Source organism: Cygnus atratus, chromosome 2 (assembly GCF_013377495.2).
Source record: "Cygnus atratus isolate AKBS03 ecotype Queensland, Australia chromosome 2, CAtr_DNAZoo_HiC_assembly, whole genome shotgun sequence".
In the NCBI taxonomy this organism is placed as follows: Eukaryota; Metazoa; Chordata; class Aves; order Anseriformes; family Anatidae; genus Cygnus; species Cygnus atratus.
The window spans coordinates 62,232,294-62,251,141 of NC_066363.1; the positions used below are offsets into that span (position 1 = coordinate 62,232,294).

At 36.7% G+C, this 18,848-nt stretch overlaps 1 protein-coding gene across 4 annotated transcripts in view; it reads left to right on the forward strand.

Moving 5' to 3' along the window:
* Nucleotides 1–18,848, forward strand: part of AVL9 (AVL9 cell migration associated) — a 48,036-nt gene that overhangs the window by 21,533 nt on the left and 7,655 nt on the right. For 2 of the 4 annotated variants that reach the window (XR_004779599.2, XR_007707783.1), the window contains exons 5-16: nucleotides 646–735; nucleotides 1,105–1,171; nucleotides 1,799–1,839; nucleotides 2,889–2,927; nucleotides 6,144–6,213; nucleotides 6,764–7,305; nucleotides 10,063–10,197; nucleotides 10,944–11,163; nucleotides 12,554–12,671; nucleotides 13,614–13,667; nucleotides 15,603–15,691; nucleotides 16,878–17,149. Coding sequence is in view for 1 of the 4 variants with exons in the window: in XM_035552361.2 (XP_035408254.1) it covers nucleotides 646–735; nucleotides 1,105–1,171; nucleotides 1,799–1,839; nucleotides 2,889–2,927; nucleotides 6,144–6,213; nucleotides 6,764–7,305; nucleotides 10,063–10,197; nucleotides 10,944–11,163; nucleotides 12,554–12,671; nucleotides 13,614–13,667; nucleotides 15,603–15,691; nucleotides 16,878–16,972 (1,560 nt within the window). In the remaining 3 variants the exon portion in view is untranslated. Of the gene's footprint in view, nucleotides 1–645; nucleotides 736–1,104; nucleotides 1,172–1,798; nucleotides 1,840–2,888; nucleotides 2,928–6,143; nucleotides 6,214–6,763; nucleotides 7,306–10,062; nucleotides 10,198–10,943; nucleotides 11,164–12,553; nucleotides 12,672–13,613; nucleotides 13,668–15,602; nucleotides 15,692–16,877; nucleotides 18,772–18,848 lie in introns of those variants that run through there. The other 2 variants (XR_004779598.2, XM_035552361.2) reach the window with 2 other exon arrangements.

The following is an 18,848-nucleotide window of genomic DNA, read 5'->3' on the forward strand; positions in this document are numbered from 1 at the left end:
ACAAAATGGTGAGGTAAAATTTAATCAGAAGGCTTTGGCATTTGGATGAGCTGCCTTGAATTGGTACCTTCTTGTAAGAGAAATTGTAAAAGTGTCTGCCTTTTGTCAGGGACTGGGATATCTATTTGCACTCCTGCTGATTCTTAAGTGCTACTAATTCTTCCTTTCATATGTATATTTATATATATGATATCAGGGTTAGATCATTATTATAACTGAAGGTATTGACAACTGTGAAAGATAGTCACAGATATACTTTTGTTTTGAGGGGCCACCTTGTATTTCTACTTAGCAAAAGCTACCACTCTCCAGGCAGGGAATAAAAGTTCTTTCTGCACTTAGAGCTGAAGAAAAAGCTACTATTACAGCTGCATGAGCAATATATAAAGCAGGAAAGTACTTTTCCAGAAATATGCTCAGTGATGGTATAGTATGTGCAAATAGAAAGAAAATAGTTACTTAAAATGAGCACAGGAGAAAGATGTTGCAAAGTAGTAACTAAGGAGTCAGATCCTTCCATTCCCCCACCTGGTGAACTGTGTGTAGTAGTTAGTTGATTATATTGCAGGATGCGAATGGGAGAAAACTTAAGTTCTAAACAAGTGGTTTTTTTTTTCACTTGCTTTTGTTTGTTTTTCTTTCAAGCCTTTGTATGGGTTACTTCAGGCAAAGCTGCAGCTCATTACCCATGCGTATTTTGAGGAGAAAGACTTCTCGCAAATTTCAATTCTAAAGGTAACTTTTAAGTACTGCCCATGTAGAGCAAGGCCTTCAGTATATAGCTAAAGACTTCAGCATTTTGAACTAGTGGTTTGCTCAGATATTCTGTTTTCGTAGGTTATTCGGCTATTCAGCTCCTGTAATAAATTACAGGAAATATGTGACCCTCAACTTTCTGATTTGTATTGAAATACAAGAACAAGCATGATAGTCAGCCTGTATCTCCATTGACTCCATTAATAATACTTGATGTTCTTTCTGGAATAAAACATTGAAATCCTTGAATAAGATTTTTTTTTTATTCTGGATTTTGTGCCAGAATGACTAATGACTTCCGTTTTTTTTGTTTCTTTGTTTGTTTGGCTTCTGTTTTAACTTTTCCAGGAACTTTATGATCATATGAATAGTTCCTTGGGAGGGACTTCACTAGAAGGGTCACAAGTTTATCTTGGTAAGTGGTTTTCCTGTACAAGTAGCAGAGATAATGTTACCCTAATCAACATATTCCCTTTCTGAGCTAATTTGCTTATGTGCATTAACAGATTAAGCACAAAGGTCAGTGTGCCTGCACAGTATTCTGTTATGCTTTTCTTTATTAATGGATTTAAATAAATGTCAAATAAAGGCAGTTCTGCTTTCATAATGGACGTTAGTTGTGAGTTGTGTCTTGACCTGACAGTCTGACAAGCGACTGCTCATGTGCTTTTGAGAAACAGTACTTAATTTTTTTAGATGATGTTTTGGAGTACTTGACGTTTTGTCTACCTGTTATTTGGGAAATCTTCCATGTGATTCTGACTCTTACCTGTGTTTGCTGAATGTACAATATAGGATTTACTTCAATGTTTCTGTAACACTGCATTGCAGCCAACAGTAGCAACTCATTGTGACTGTTCATTTTGTTACTGTTCCTGCACAAAAGAGAGAATGTGGTATGAGTTCTGCTATTAAATAACCATATTCATGTAGAATGCATAATGAGTGTATCCTCTCCCCCCACAAAACAGTGACAAAAAGTAAAGTTTGTATCTTTACTAGCCATTGAACTGGAATAATTGCTGTCTCTTTGGTATCCCAGGTCTGTCTCCTCGGGATCTTGTTCTTCATTTTAGGCACAAGGTAGGCTTTCTCTGCTAGATTTATAAAATAGAGCACTTATTTTGAGAGTAAAATGCTTTGTGAGGGAATGAAAAGTAAACATGTCTAGACATACCTGAGCTAGAAGTAAGAAGATTGTTCCCTAAGTATTTCTGCTTACAGCCTCCTGATTTTCCTTCCCCTTCCACCTACAGACATTCAGTAAAAGTAAGTTCCAGACTGAGAAATTTTGTCTGTCTTCTGTATTTCCTGGAGAGTTTTAGGTATTATGGTCTTGTTTCTATTTCCTGTTCCTTGTCGAATGAATGTGATGGAAGAATAATGCTAAAGTCATTGCAGACACTTGGAGCGTTTTTCCTGTTACCGTGTAATTTTTGCAGCTCTTGGCACCATACAACCTGAAAGTAATTGAACCCCTCTTTTTTGATAATGACTGTGGAAATGGACTGTTTGTATACTGTAGCTAAGTTACAAATAGCATTTAAAATCTTTAGCTGAGAAGCATCAAGGAAACAAACATGAGATTCTGGATTTAGTGGTTTATTTGTGCATTCTTAGTAGACTCTTGTTTCTCTTCAGATATCTTCCAGTCATGCCCCAAAATTGCCTTTTTTTTTTTTTCTTTGAGTATAAAAAGCCTAGACAGCCAGCTCTGATCTAGATGTCTTGTCTGTAGATGTCTAAAATTAGGTAAGGTGAATGCTATTCTTGGTATTTGGCCCAATTAATTGCTGTGATTCTGTGAAGTAACTCTTCTGTGTTTATGCGATTTACTGCTCTTTAAAATTCTGGAATGATACAACATGTTCTTTATTTATAAATCACCTTAATAATTCAGATTACAATTCCTGTTTGCGCAGTCTTTCATTTGTGCTTCTCAAATGCCATTTTAAAGAGTGCTCAGGTGGAGAAAAACAGTGTTCCGATACCCATTGACTGGTCAGATGTATCTGATCATTTGACAGGAAGTGAATAACATGAAATTTTGAATAAGATTAAGCTTGCACAGTAATTTTGGTAAATGGTACAGCTTCGTTTATCATGTTTTTCCTTTGGTTTTTTTTTTTCAGGTCTTGATCCTTTTTAAATTGATTCTTCTAGAGAAAAAGGTATCATTTTTATCTGAAGCAAATAGTTGAAATGGAAATGTAGTTGAATATCTTTTATATGAAGATATGTGGAACGTACCGGTGAAAAATAAAGTTAAATTAAAATAAAGTATCTGGAGTTGTATCAGCAATTTTGCATACATGAGTAAATTAGGAAAATATGTTCAAAGAAACTGTTGTGTGTTGATGTATAAATTTGTCTCTGCTACTGTTATATCCATACTCTATTAATAGCTGTGAAGTAAAATATTAAATGTGAGCAGAGTAACTTAACATATTATAAAAGGTAAGAAGGGAAGCACATAGTGTAAATAGGTATTTATGTGAAGGAGCAGATGGAAATGTTGAGACCTAAAAAGGAGCACACAGCTTTACAGATTTTGCTAAGTAGAATTTTTGATTCAGGCTTTAAATAGGCATACCAAAAGAAACTGGTGCAAGGAATGTCTTTCAAACCTGAATTGCACGGACAGCTGGAGGAGACAATGTGAGAAGTCATTTCTGTCAAGTCACGCTGAGTAAAGTCAGAGCATATATTGCTATAAACTGTTGAATTCTGCGCTCAGTGTTTTCTTTGGGGTATCTTGCTGCCTCAGAAACAATGCCACTTTAGCAAGTTAAGTGGAATCTACAAAATGTACAAGCAGATCTGAAATAGTACACACATTTGTTTTCTTGTCTCAGGGTACTAACAGAAGAAGAACTTTCAGTGATATGAACATGTATCAACTCCCAGACATATTTATATTTATGAAGACTCTTTTTTGTCTTGTTCTTTAAATTTTACTTTCAGTTCTCCAAATTTCACTTTTTTTCAGTGAACCCACTGAAGAAACCCAGCTTCTCTATTGATCTGTTTAAAAGCTTAAGCTGTCATTTCATCGTGACAGTTCAGAACTTGGGCATACATAAACAAAATACTGAGCTACAATTTTCTGATCTGAAATTCAGTTCTACTGAGCTATTTTCTGAAGCTTAAGCAACAAGTCATAAATGCACAGAAAGAGCAGAGAAGGGAGGCTTTCCCAAGCATGTTCATGTGACTCAAACAAGAAATTGTTTTGAAAATAAGTGGATACTTATTGAATAAACCTGTGAGATTTTTTTTATGGGGTTGTTTTTTTTTTTTTCTTTCCTCCCAAAGCTCCAACAGCAAGACAACACTTCTGAGTTCAAAATGAAGAGTTTGGGTTTTCTGGTGCTGCCTGTTTTCTGGCAGACATTAAGGTTCAAGAATAACTGTGGAAATCTGTATGTTCAAAGACCTTAAATATAATACGCAAGAAGCCACAAGTGATCAAGTAATGCCAATTTTCCTTGAGCTGAAAAATGCCTCACTGCCACAGACTGATTTTTTTTAATCGCTAGCAATTTGGTTGATGCTTTTCCACAGACTAAAGGGATTTTATTTTTTCACCTCTCAGCTGTTATTAGGCTGGAAGACTACTTCCAGATGGTGATCGTTTGATTTTTCTGCTGCCAGGACCGCACAGTTTGCTAATGTAAATGTTGTAGGCCATATAATGTAGGAGGAGTAACGAAGCATGCACCCATACAGATGGAAAGATGGCAGAGGGACTAGTTGGTGGAACAAATACAAAAAAGTGCTTGGCTTAAGTAAGCAGTCCACCCGAACTAAAAGCTAAATTTTGAATAGATTTCTTGAAAACAAAGTACGTCTTTATAGACTTAGCAAAACTTACTTTTAAGCCTACAGAAGTAACTAGGAATACATGGTATGTGAGAATCTAAAACTGGAAGAGGTATTGTGGGGGTCCTGTTCCCTGCTATTGCGTCCCGTATTTTTGTACTGACCAGCATCTTAAAAGAAATTAGAGTTCATTCCTACTGGTATCAGCAGAAATTCTTTTCTCAGCTGATCTGCTTGTTCTTCGCATCATGCTTTTTTCTGTGGTTGTTGGAATTTGAGTTCACCTATCTTGAACACGGGGCGTGGAGAGGAATGATTGTACAGGGTAATGCACACAGACTGTTTCCAGCTGAGGAACCATTAACACCATTTGGTATGTGTTTAGGACTGCATAGGTCTTTTAATTTGTTCCATCAAACCAGCAGCTTGTAGATGTGCAAGTGGATCTTAAGTTACTCATCGGTCACTTCTAAAGTGACTTCTGAGCTTACAGCAGAAGTCTTTTTTTAATGCTAAGTCCACAAACTTGCACTTTTAATTTCATTATGCACCTATAAAACTGGCCTGCAAAGTCATGAAGCTGTCTGCAATCATCCTGTATTCCTTTGCATTGTTGATTCCTTCTAATGCTTATATGTTTACTTCTATTGTTCTCCTTTTTCACGGAAGGTGTAAAAATGTCATTATTAAACGAGACCCGTTTCTTTATTCTTCCTTTTTTTTTTGTTCCTCCCTTCCTCTGAAGGTCTTTCTTGGAGGAACTTCAGTAGTAACATTCAGTCAGCCTCATGTTTCTTCTTTCACTGCTAGCCTTTTACATCCCCCATTTGAATTCTTAACTAATTTACTATTCCCAGTCTCTGTAATTTAATTAAGGAGATTGATACTACCTTCAGTAAAGCACTTAAGGCATAACATGGAAAAACAATCATGTTTTCTGTTTCCATAAACTCATTTTTTTTATCATAGGAAAATATCTCTAATAATGCATGCTGCATTTATCCTGCTTTTTGCTTATCTGTGTATCTTTGATATATTTTCTTAGAAGGGATTTTTTTTCCTGTGTAGATTTTTGTCAGAATTCTGGAATGGAGATTATTTGGTCTCTTTGATTTATAACAGAGACACTTTAATGTACTACAAATTAACAACAACTGATGCAGAGTGCTGGGAATAACTTCTTGTCAGTTGTTTAGTTGGATTTTTTTTCTAAAATTGATCCAATCAGCATGCTGGATCCAAAAAAGCATTCAGTCAAAAAAAAATCTTGACTGAATGACTAATGATATATATTATGCACACAGGCACATATATATAACATGTATTTTATAATATAGAAATTCACACTATACCTATTTAAATATTTAATTTGAACAGTTGTAAGAGTTTTTGTGGGTAAGCAGACTTCCTTTTTAAAATAAATAAATTCCTTGACCGGTTTGCAGGTGTTCTTTGTCACACTTAAGTGTAACTTTTTATTTATTTATTTTTTTAATTTTCCTCCCTACTTCCCTTCTCCTCTCTTGCCCTCTTCTCCTGTTTTTTCCTTCTTCTTTCCTTCCCAGGTGCTGTTTTATATTTCTCCAGTAAATAGATTGGTGGGAGCTCTGATGACGGTCTTGTCACTATTTCCTGGTAAGAAGAGAAATTTGGACTTCTCAGTTACCACCAGAAACCATATTAAAAAGTTGCCTGTACTGTTTCATGTGGGAAACAACTTTTGCAACAATAGTTACATTGATATATTGACTGAAAAATGTCTTAACTTATATGCGTGTGCATGTATTGTGGGCATATGTCCTAACATTATATGCACTCTATGGGTTACCTATTAGAGCCACTGGATCTTCTGTACTGCCTGTGGGTAACCTAAATGGGACTCTGAATTAGTCATACATTCCTGCAAGTTCCTTAAAAATCAAAAATTCCTTCTGCATGTGCTTCTGAAAACAAAACAGACAAACCCTTAACCTTACTAATTCTTAACTTGTAACCAGTCTCCTCAAAGCAAAAAGTTGGGGTTGCTTCTTTTGGGGAGAGAGGTTGGTTGGTTGTTTTTTCAAGTACTGTTGTAAAATACATTATTTCCACTGTGCACACAAGGGCACTTTCTTCATTTTCTTAAATAATGTTTGTTAAAGTTTATGTTGAGATGCTAATTTCCATGGATCCTGTCACTTTCCAGGTATGATTGAACATGGTCTTACAGACTGCTCACACTATAGACCAAGAAAGAGCATATCGGAGGATGCTGTCTTGCAAGAAATTACACCACGGTTAGATGACTCTGTATCTGCTGCTGATACTTCAAATACAAACTTGGGAATGGGGAAGGGAGGCAGGAAGATGGCAGGAAACCATTCGCTGGGAGGTCAAAACACAAACGTGCCTTTCTCCCAGTCAGAGAAGATTTGCAACGGAGCTCAGTCCTCCAATGGTACCGTGCAGCACTTGAAAGTTCCTTCCCGCACTTCTCCAGAGTCCTCTGAAAGTGAATGGGAGACCTTAGATCCCAGCATTTTAGAGGAGTCTAATATGAAAGAAGGAGTACGTGAAAACGCAGCATCAGAACAGGCTGAAAATCTCCCAAGTGAATGCAGGAGTTCTGAAACCCTTCCAATCACTGTCCAGCCCCAGGCAAATACAGGACACACAGTGCTTGTTCCAGGACTCGTATCTGGGTTGGAAGAGGACCAGTATGGTATGCCGTTGGCTATTTTTACAAAGGTAAACAGGTTGTTTATAATACCAGGTAACTCATAAAGTCTTCTGTTTTTCAGAAGTGGCTAATAATTTTGGTTACCCAGCTCCAAATGGACAGTAGGGTACTACAAAACACGTAAGTCTCTGACAAGTGACTGCGTGTTCATAGGCAGATGGAAAGAGCTCTTGTGTGTCTGAGGGGTGTGCACACGCACATACATTTCCCTTTCATACATGCACTTCTGTACTGTTTGCAGTTCTGCGTGATGGTAACCTCTAGACCTAGCATGGTTAATGAACAGTATCTATCAGTAATCACTGTTTTCTTTTACTCTGAAGAATTGTTGATCTAATCTGTATGGGTCAAGATCAGAGTACTTAAGTATTTAGATACCTTAATCCAAACTAAGTTTCTGAAAGCTATCTTAGCTCCCTCCTAAGCCTGTTTTCCTTCTCTTATGTATATATATATATTTTCCCCCCTTCCTTATATAACACTACCAGGTTGTCTGTCGCTCTTTCCCCATGCACAGTGCTGAGCTGCTCAGCTTCAAGCTTTCACTAAAAATTGCCTAACTGAACTCCAGGTATCCCAGAGTTCCTGTACAGGCTTTGATGGGCATTGTTCAATAACAAGCAATACATCTACCAGAGCTGGTTCTCTGTATAAAATGGAGAAAATGCCTCCCTTTTAAAAATAGCTTTGTCAGTGAAAGAAGTGATACGATACCTTTTTGTTGTTGTGTTTTTGTGTTTTTTTTAAATGTAATAACCCTTTAGGTGAGCACTTGCCCAGAAAGCAGAAGATTCAGATCTATTTCCTGAAGGTTATGAGGTTCAAAGTGGCATTTCTTCCTTTGTAGATGCTTGTGTTTTCTTGCAGAATGTTGTATTTGACAATGATATTTGAGCTTCTTGGAATACCTTTCATTGGAAAGAGTACACTAAATGGGTCCGAGTGAGCAGCTCAAATGTCATCTTCCCTGTCACTGTTAGAAATAGTTTTTCAGCACTGATGTAGAGTCTGGTGTTTGTCTTTATGGTCTGTCTAATCAAAAGAATAGCCTGTAATTTGTATTTAATTTAGGTCTGTTGAAGAACAAGATTGAAAGCAAGAATCAAATAATTGATAAGGAGGCTTAAGTGTGCAAACTTAATTTGCCACCAAGCTCATGAAATGGAAAAGTAAATGACCTTAAAGAAGTTGGCAGTTTCTACATGTTCACCTTCTATTTCACAGAGGCACTTTTCATCTGAATACATTCAGTGTAATTAAACAGAAATGGCTCTACATCTCAAAATTACCAGAAAAATATGATTATAAGTTATAGTTTAACCACTTACTGGAAAGCTTGAATCTCTTTTGGAGCTCTCATCTCTGGGTTGTTTTATGCCATGCCATGGAAAGACTAACAAATTTGAATAGGAGGAATCATTGCCAGATGATACAATAATATATCCAAATGCATCAGAGCATAGGGAAAAATAGGTTGTGATACTTGTTTCTTTAGTAGCAGTTCTGTAAGAACTAAAACTCACTTCAACTGTATTCTTTAAAAAAAAAAAATTTGAACAAGGGCACAGAAATAAACATTGTTATATTTACAGAGAAATTGGACTTTTGGGAACTGATGCTTTAAAATAGTGAAGTTTCCAACACTTTGCTACTTACGTATACAACAGTTAGACCTTCCTTTACCAGCATGAGCTATATTTTTCTGATTTTTTTTCTATTTTAGGTTGGTGATTCCATCTCAAAGCGCTGTTGTTCCTTTGACACAGGCTGTTTTTGCTTTCAGCCGATAAGTGCTTGTCATCTGGAAAGCCATCCCTGTGTTCAATATGACAAAAGGGAATAGTGCTCCTTTCTTCCATATGTTTCCAATTACTATGCACTGTGTGATAAAGTACATGTGCTCTTTGTTTCTTTCCAGTATGCTGTTAGCTTTTCTGGGCTTCTGCTAGTGAATAAACTGTGGTGTGCTTTATGCAAATGAACAGCTGGAATTAGGCTTGAGTATTAGTCCTAGAGTTATGCTGTTCCTATATTTAAAACTAAAATTAAAATAACTACAGCTGTTTCTCAGTGCTCTTGGAATATCTTACCTCAAAGCCTTATGACGCTTCTTTCAAAATGTGTTTTGTTGTGTGTGTTTTTTTTTTTTTTTATTGGAGTGTGAGTGTGGGATGCTAGATTAACCTAAGCATGGAGTGTTTGAGGAGCACAGTGCATTGCTTTCTATACTACTCTCTTTTAAAGCATGCATATGCTCATCAAAAAGTGATTGTTATCTCTAGAACTTGGAAATGTCCATCTATCGAATGTGGATATCAGTTCTGTATTTTTCTAGCTGTCCTGCATTGTAGACTTGAGACATGTCAAAAGACCTCATGGTGTGCAAATGGAGAGATGCATCTTCATCTCTGCTGATTTCCTGTCTCTGAACTGCCCTGAGAACTCACTATTGGTGCATATTACTTATTCTGTTACCTTATAAACACTGGATTCTTGTCAATTCACGTTGTATTTCAGTCCTGAGACTGTAAGGCAACACAACCTCTTGGAACTTTCAATTTATGTAGAATTTGGTTCCTTTACTATGCAGATAAAACACAGCAAAACAACAGATAACTGCAACTGAAATTGTAGTAACCAGTGTTGTTCATTCCGGGTGAAATGTGCTAACTTTTGTTAGGGACATAACTCTGAATAGAGACTTTTTTTTTTTTTTAGAGGAGAGGGGGCTTTTGTTAATCCTCTAAATATCTCTGTTGCTTTAGGGTTACCTTTGCTTGCCATACATGGCACTGCAGCAGCATCATCTCCTGTCGGATGTAACAGTCCGCGGCTTTGTTGCAGGAGCCACCAATATCCTGTTCCGTCAGCAAAAGCACCTGAGCGACGCAATTGTGGAAGTATGATCTTTGCGTTTGAACTCTGTGAACTGGAAGGGAGGGAAAAAAGAGGTTGCATTTTGAATGTATAGTTTTGGGTCCATGTCTGAAGTTTTGAATTACTTCTCTATGAAATAAATTCTTAAATGCTGAAGGGTATTCCGTTTGTATCAGTTTTTGGGGTAGGACAGAACTTTAAGCTGTAATTAAGGTGTAATTTTACTTTTCATGTCACAGGCTTTTTCATCTTTTTCATGGCTTTGGATTAAGCTCTTCAAAAATGAGTGCTCTGAGCTAAGAAACATACAGTTAGAGAATAAAGTGTGTTAATGATGATTTCCTCTTGATATAATTGACATGTTAAAAACAGTATCTCAGAAAACAATATGTCTGTTCTAGTAAGTGTATACAACTATATAATCAGCCTAGGATAGCTACATATTGATAGTGAACTTCATAAATTGAAGTGAAAATCCAAAAGAGCCTCTAAGAAAACACATGTGAACACCAATTTTCTCTTGCCAAATCCTTTCAAATGAGCAGCTTTTAACTCTGCCTGGTTGATGATGAGGTTCTGGTTGTGTCAGAGCAGTAGCTGACACTGAGAACTTTTCACTCAGGATTTCTTTGGTCATTTGTTTCTTTTTGATATTTGTTGAGACTGTTGCATTCTGATTTAGGTAGCTGCTTGTCAGTAGCAGTATGTAGTAGTATGTTTGAGCAGTTTTATTTAGATAAATTTTTACCCTTGGAATTATTTCATACAGATAGAAGATGCTCATGTACAAATCCATGATCCAGAACTCCGTAAGATCCTGAACCCTACAACCGCTGACCTAAGATTTGCAGATTACTTGGTGAAGCATGTAACTGAGAACAGAGATGATGTTTTCCTTGATGGCACTGGATGGGAAGGAGGAGATGAGTGGATCAGGGCTCAGTTCAGTGCTTACCTTCACGCGCTGCTTGCTGCTGTGCTGCAACCAGGTAGAACAGATCTAGACAAGACCTTGTCTAGGAATTGAGATGAGGGTGGGTGTAGAAAAGTATTTGTTCTGTTTCATTGCATGTGTGGCCTGTCATCGGATCTCCCTCTGCCTAAAGTTTCATTTTGTGCTACTTTTTTTTTGGTTGTCCTTTTCTGTCTTTGTTATTCCTTGACAAGCTTATTACTCATTCTTCACAGCCTTACAGACCTGTTTCTTCTCTGTTTCTCCTTGATTTAATTAAGCTTTCATTATAAGTAGAAGTTCCTGAAACCCTGTATATGATGAGACTTTTACAAACTTGGGTGTCCTACAGAGTTTGTTGAGACCTGAAATTCAGTTTGGGGAACTAATTGGACTCAAGGAGGCATGAAGTTAAGTGGCTCTTTTTGGGAGGTTTTACTACTGTCTCTCATCTCTTTTCCATTCCTGCTATGGTCTTCAAAAGGGATTCACTTAAGTGTCAGCTAGGGATTTTACCAGCTTGTGTTTTCTGGAGCTCAACATTTTTTGCCTTAACTCAGAGGGAATACTCTGTGTTGCAGCTTTTCATGCATGAATGCAGCCAAAAGAATCAGTGGCTTATTTGTGGAAGTTTGCCAACCACTAACCCTCTTAACTTCATCCTCTTCATGATTATTCTCCTTTCACACCAATAAAGTAACTCAGTTTCTGTTCTGTGGTGTTTCTGAGAAGCAATGAGATCAAAAATGTGGTTTTAAAGTCTCAAAGGTGAAAAGTTCTTTGTCTGACAACATTAATATTTTAAGATGATTAATAGTTTGATAATGGAATGTCAGGCTTTTCATGAAATTCATACTACTTCACTGTCTGGTTCTAAAATGATTTGCCACAATCTTCTGTATTTTAAAGGGGTTGTTATGATAAGTTGATTCCACAGTAGCTCATACTGTGGTTTTGGAGTGGATTTGAAATTTACTATATTTGAATGAGCATTAACATAGTACAGCAAATTCTAGTGTATCTGACCAAAATCAATGTAAATGATGTTTTTGTTCTCAGTTACTGCGTGGCCTTTCTCTGCCCTTTCTGTCTTTGCCCAGAGAACAAGTCAAGAGGTCTATGTTTGTGTGACTTTCTTTTTCCAGTTGAGCTCTTCACTTAGAACTTTACAAATTAATTAAGAAAAAACAAAAACAAGCTTTTCTCATTTTTAAGTGTTTTGTTTTGTCTTGGCTTTTTCTATTTGGGACACTTTAAAATAATAAAACATTTTTTGAAATGTTAGGTTCTTTGTACTAACATTTGACTTGTCTTTGATTTGATGAGAGTCTGGAAAATTCCAGTTTTTCTTTAAGATGCAGTCATTTTTCTTGTATTATACCTGTAATGAATTGCTGCAAGTTCACATCTTTATTTTAATTTCTCAGACAATGAGAAGACTTTGTCAGACTTTGGAACACCATTTGTAGTAGCCTGGAAGAATACTCACAACTACAGAGTATGGAATAGCAATAAGCATCCAGCTCTTGCAGAAGTAAATTCTAGGTAAGGAACTGATTTTTAGGATTTAACATGGAACGTTCCAGTTATGAGCAGCTATGTACACACCATTCTGTAGGATTAGTGCCCCTCTTGCTCCTATTATAAAGCCTTGAGGGTGAAAACTTAGGATCCCATGCAGTAAAACTCTGTGAGCACAGAAATATTCTTCATTGAATATTTCTGTTCTTCAATACCTTACTCTAATTCTGGGATATAATTTTATGAAGAAAACTATATCCAGAGTCAGAACTGAAACTTGAACAAGTCAATTGATGGCTGTCCTGAGCTGTAGAGAGTTTGTTATTCCTCTGAATTGCCCTCAGATGGTTCTCCTTTCCATTAGTTGCTTCCAGGTGTACAAGGAATAGCCATGTCCAGGAATGGAGGGGAGCTGGCTGAGTTAATGCTGCATCTGCTGTAGTTTGGGTGGTTTTAAGTGCATTTCTATTCCAAGATTAGATGATGCCAGGCTTGTTAACACTATAGGCTGTGCATGTGTTTTGTTTAGCACACATTTGTACTGCACTGCAGGGAGTTTTGCTAGCTTTTGTTCTTGCTTCGGCAGCTGCTGTCGTTTGAAGAAGACTGTTGTTCTTCAGACTTACAAAACTCTTTTGGTCTACTTAAGGGTTTCTGGTTTGTTTTCTTTGCATGCTTTGTCTTGCTAGGAGAAGGTGTCTCTGCCTTAGTGTGAAGAGAAGATTCTTAATATCTGATATGTAAATAGAAGACACCTTACATGTTAGTTCATAAGAAACCTGAGACCAAATAGTCAGTATGACCTAGCTTTCTATGAAGTGATACAGTGCTGTGTCTACAATAAGGGGATTATTTTTTTTTTTTATATAAACTATGAAGAGGAATGTAACTAGGAATTGAAGTTGTGATGCGGGTTAATCGTGGAAAAGTATTTAATGCTTTTCTTGTTTTTTTCTCCTCTTCTAGCCACCCATTCCAGGGACAATACTCTGTATCAGATGTTAAGTTAAGATTGTCACAGTAAGTATGTAGTAGCTTGATATGTTTTGTGGGTTTTTTTTAATGGTCTAAGATTAATAACTGCACAACTGTTGCTATCATGAACTAAACAAAATAATGGTTTAAATCAGCCATGTGCATGAAACTGTATTCAAGGTTCTGCAAAAATGTCACATCTAAAGATGGACAGTTTATCTGAAATAGAGAAAAACAGTGCTAATACACTATTTTGTGCTGGGCTTTTTGTAATAGATGTCTGATTTTTGCATTGCAATTATGTCTTCTGTGTTTTTATTTTTAAATTGTAAACTAAAGCTATTAAGCCTTCATTGGTGTTTTTCTATATGTTGTCTTTAGGTTCAGTTATTTGGAGAAAATGTGTTTGTTTTTTTAATTAGCTTTGTTTTTAATACGGCATTCTTTCGAACTTTTCGAACTTTTTAGAAGTTCATCATATATGAGACTGTTCAGACTCGGTTCAGTTTCTTCAAGATACAGGTTTAAAATGAGATTTACACAACCTCTTATTGCACCAAAATAATCTGAACTTTGAGGTGGTGTTAGCTCTTACTGTCTAAAACTCAGTAGTGCTTGTTATTTCTGTAGCAGTTTGGCTCCAACAAAAGCCTCAGTCTTGCAGTTAATTTATGCACCAAGCAAGACAGATAGTTAAGTGGGAAAACTAGCTATGTTGACCACAAAACATCAGAGACTAGTTCTGTAAGACACCTGCAAATCAGCAGTATATACATGCTGCTAATTCTGCACCTGTCTTGACCATAGACTATTACTTTCAGTATACTGTGAGGAGACCTAAACCAAATGCTAACATAGAGCAACAACATGAGCAATAAAAGGGGTTCAGACTTCAGCCCAACAAATCTTCTTGTTGCTTTTGCTGGCTAGTGGCAGATGAAATTTCTGTGATGACAATTGAGAATTGCAAACGAATCAAGATTTGTAACAAGATAATTGCCTTCAATAAAGTGTCTGCTGATAGCAGCTCTTACTATTAATGACTGGTCCTTGTAGAAAGACCTGAAAGATCTGAAAGGTGTAGAAGCATCTACAATCTTTGACTTGCCCTGATTTTTATTTTGAAAGGAGAGACTCTTCTACTATTCTGAGTAGTCTTAAGTGAATGTAAAAGGATCTGTAGTTCTAAATTTCTCTAGTTATAAAAAATATTTTTAAATAATATATTTTGCAAATTGAGTCTATACTTGTTCTTGATGTACTCTGTTCTTTCTGCTTTTTGCATTTACACTGAAGATTTTGAAAGTATTCAAGTTAATAAAGAAAGTCGTGAATAGGGACAACAATGTAACATGCTGCGTTGTCAATAAGTTTGACATAAATAAATTTGCAAAGTCTGAAATGTGGACTTGAATGTTACAATTTAAGCAAATTTTATTTTAAAGTCATCGCACTCATGCAATGGAACTGATTATGTTCTCCTTTCCAAGTGATGGTAACGTCTTTATTCTTCTCACATTTTGAATCAAATGTATGAGAGTGAACTAGACTTCATCAAAAATTTGGTGTTAGGGCAAGATACAAAGTAAACTCTATGGAAAAAAAGAATAACAATTGTTCAGTAACACGGTTTTGTTTAAAGCTAATAGTTAGGGCTAGAACTTTCCAAAACTACTGAAAATCCTGCTTTTGTAATATGGAACAAATATGTATTTTGGTAAACGTTAGGAAAGATACTACCATGTTCTATAAAAATGAAATGTTGGGTATTTTGATTCCTGTCTTGCTGGCTGTATCTCGTCTTCCTTAGAGAAGCTTGTCTAACTGGATAAGATGTATGCAACCTATACAGGAATTATGGGCTTGATAGTGCTATATAGATCTCTGTGTGTATAGATAGATATTTTAACTATACACTTTATGTATGTACACCTGGAATTAATGTCAGTTGACTAAGTCTTCAGTACCTCTCTTGTTTAGCTCTGTGCAAAACAGTGAACGTGGAAAGAAGATTGGAAACGTGATGGTTTCCACTAGCCGAAATGTTGTGCAAACAGGAAAAGCTGTAGGTAAGAAGCTTATTTTGAAGAAACTTATTTTGAACCAACTTGGATCTAACAACATGAAACTGCAACAGGGGAAGTTCAGCCTGGATGTTAAAAAAATTTCTTCACTGAGAGGGTGGTTGGGGGCTGGAACAGGCTCCCCAGGGAAGCGGTCATGGCAGCAAGCATGTTGGAGTTCAAGAAGCGATTGGACAACGCTCTTAGACATAGGGTTTGATTTTGGGGTGGTCCTGTGTGGAGCCAGGAGTTGGACTTGATGATCCCTGTGGCTCCCTTCCAACTGAGGAGATTTTATGATTCTAGTTCATTTTTTAAAGAAGCATCTTATATCTCAGTTTTATTTCATTTTAAGCCAAGTGTACTTTATAATACACATACAAAACAGAACAACATTTTGAGGGGTAAAGGTGCTGACTGGGGCCCTGTATATTGCATAATAGTGGAAACAGAAGCAGGTAGGCCAAAAAAAAAAAGTGTAAATTCCTTCTCCAGCATGGGCTGGAGATGGACATGGGAAGAGGGATGTTCAGGTAAAAGCTTTTGTGTAATGTAGGAGTGCTTAGACCACAACACTATCTTCTGCGTTGAGCTGTTCTCAATTTCATATCATTTTGAAACTATACGGAGCTGACTGAACTGCTAGGAAGAGCTCATGCCAGTTTCTGCAGGTTTTGCAATAGGCTGTAATTTTCTGGGAAAGTATTCGTTGCGCTTGAATAGGGGCACCTTCATCACGTTGTTATCTTCCAGTGCAAGAAAACGTGAGTTCGTCAGTTGGAGAGATAGGAGTGCTATAGTTGTTCCATAGGTGCTTTGCCAAAAGTTGTTCAACCTGTTTTGAAAACAGCTTGAAGTGAAAAACTCCATTGGAGTGAAAAACCTTTTCAGCCTGAGTGAAAAATTCCACTGGAGTCTTGCTACTTTCTTTGCTGTGTTCTCTGGCAAGGAGAGCTTTTCAGTTAGTAGGTCTAGGAAGTCGTCCAGGGCAAAGGACAATGGAGGCCATTTCTGCTGAGCTACTGTGTTGAAGTTCTTTGAATGTTTTCTGACACATGATTTAGGCTTGGGTTTTAAATTCCAAATTGGAGAACTGGTTGTTTGGTGCATTTTAATTATTTATTTATTTGGCTTAAGAGCTTAGTAAAGATAATATTACACTATGAACTCTTTCTTTTGTTTTATAACGCAGGTCAGTCAGTTGGAGGAGCCTTCACAAGTGCAAAATCAGCCATGTCATCATGGTTTTCCACTTTTACACAGTCAACCCAAAGTCTCGGGGACTAAGTGATGGTTTTGCACGGTGCTGCTGAATGTTTCAGGTGCAATGGTATCTCTGAGCTGTAAAAAGACTGCTCCAAAACACAGGAGTGGAGACTAACTATCCAGGACCAAAACAAGGCGTATGTTGCTTGCAAGAAGATGTGGAATGTTATCATCCAGTTTCACTAGAAGTATAGAATGGTGAGTGTCTCCATATGATGGGATGGCATTTGCTGTATATTGGTTGTGTTTAAAATGACTACTTTTCTTTAGATCTGAGCCTTTATAAAGATATTAGCAAACAGGGCTTGTTGCAAGCCAAATGTGTTTGACTTTAGATTTGTACATTTTCTTGGATGTTGAAGATATTTATGTAAAGTAGTTATATTTTTCAATCCAAGTAGCCAAATGTTTGTGAATTCTTCTTATAAATAAGCGGAGTATGACTACTGATTCATCTTCAGGTTGGTTTAGAGAACACGTCTGCAAAAAGTATAGGTGCAGAAGCCCTTAAAGGGTTCAAAGCTAGGTGGCACTTGCTTGGTTCCACCTACAAACTGGAATCAGCCAGGTGCAGAGTAAGACTGTGGCTGACTAAACGGTGTTTTTTCCTTTCTCATCTGTAGCTGTACACATTAATCTGTCTCTAGCTGTCTTTGTGTCTGCAAATCTGTGCAACAATTGTAAAATCAGTATTTTCTTGATGTTATGCGGTGGGCCTTCATAACTTTGCCTATGTTTTGGCTGTGTTTTACCCTGGGATATGAACAGGATTCCAGCTGGAGAGATCTCTTCAAGAAAAGTATTAGAAAACAATTGGCCAAAATTGGAATTGAACCATAGAGCAAGACCTCACAAAACTGTCTGTTAGGATATAATTACATCACTAATGTAATTACATGAATATGAATACAAAGTATTAAAATTACTTAAAAGAGCACAGTAGCAAACTCTGCATATTTTTTGTTGCCAGTAAAGTTATGAAGACTCTTCCAAACAGAAATCAGCTATACAGATTTTTCTTTGTCTACTCAGGGAATGTTCGATTTGGATAACTACTTTTTTCATAAGGAAAGTAACACCAGAATTGAGGGAGCAACTGAAACAACTCAGTTCTTAACCTTGCATGAAAGAATATAATAGTTTATTTGAAAAGATGTGGTATAGTGCTCTATTTCATATGGAATGTGCATGTGGTGTCTTCAGTATGCAAACATATTCCACATCCTACAGTTTGTGCTCCCGACACAGATTATTTCCTGTTTCTTGCAACGTGAACGTGTCTATGCCTTGTAACATCCCCACATGATAGCTGTTAACATTTCCTACATTACATCATCAAGTATTCCAACCTTCCCGTATTGGAAGGCTCTTAGTTTATTCCCTCCTAAGTATTTATTAGTGTTCTGCAATTCTCTTTTTTGGGGCCGAGATTTCAAGTCAAAGTTATTTCTTCTATTCCTCAAATAAAATAGCTGTACAAGAGATAAAGAAGAAGGTTCTAATGTAATTTCTTTAAGAAGTTCTGATTTCTTCAGGTGCTTTTGAAAAGCTAATAGAAAAGTCAAACTTGCATCACATAGTTACTCTCCAACAAAGTAAATTTCAGTTTTAGTGCTTCAAATAGTGATTCAGAAAGACAAGATCTGTTTTAAAATGTTAATTAATTTTTTCCAGGACAAGCTAGATAGAACAGCCATGGAAAACCTGAAAGTACAGAGCTGGTTTGAGTAGCTTCATTTGAGAAGGGCAAAAAGTACACCTAAAGCTCTACTTAATCTACTGCTTCTGACATACAAGTAAAACGTATCTATAGAACCTTATATATTGCTTCTGGTCTGTGTGTTTATATGTATATCTCCTAAAATTTCTGATATTCTTTTCTGTTCTATTCCACAAC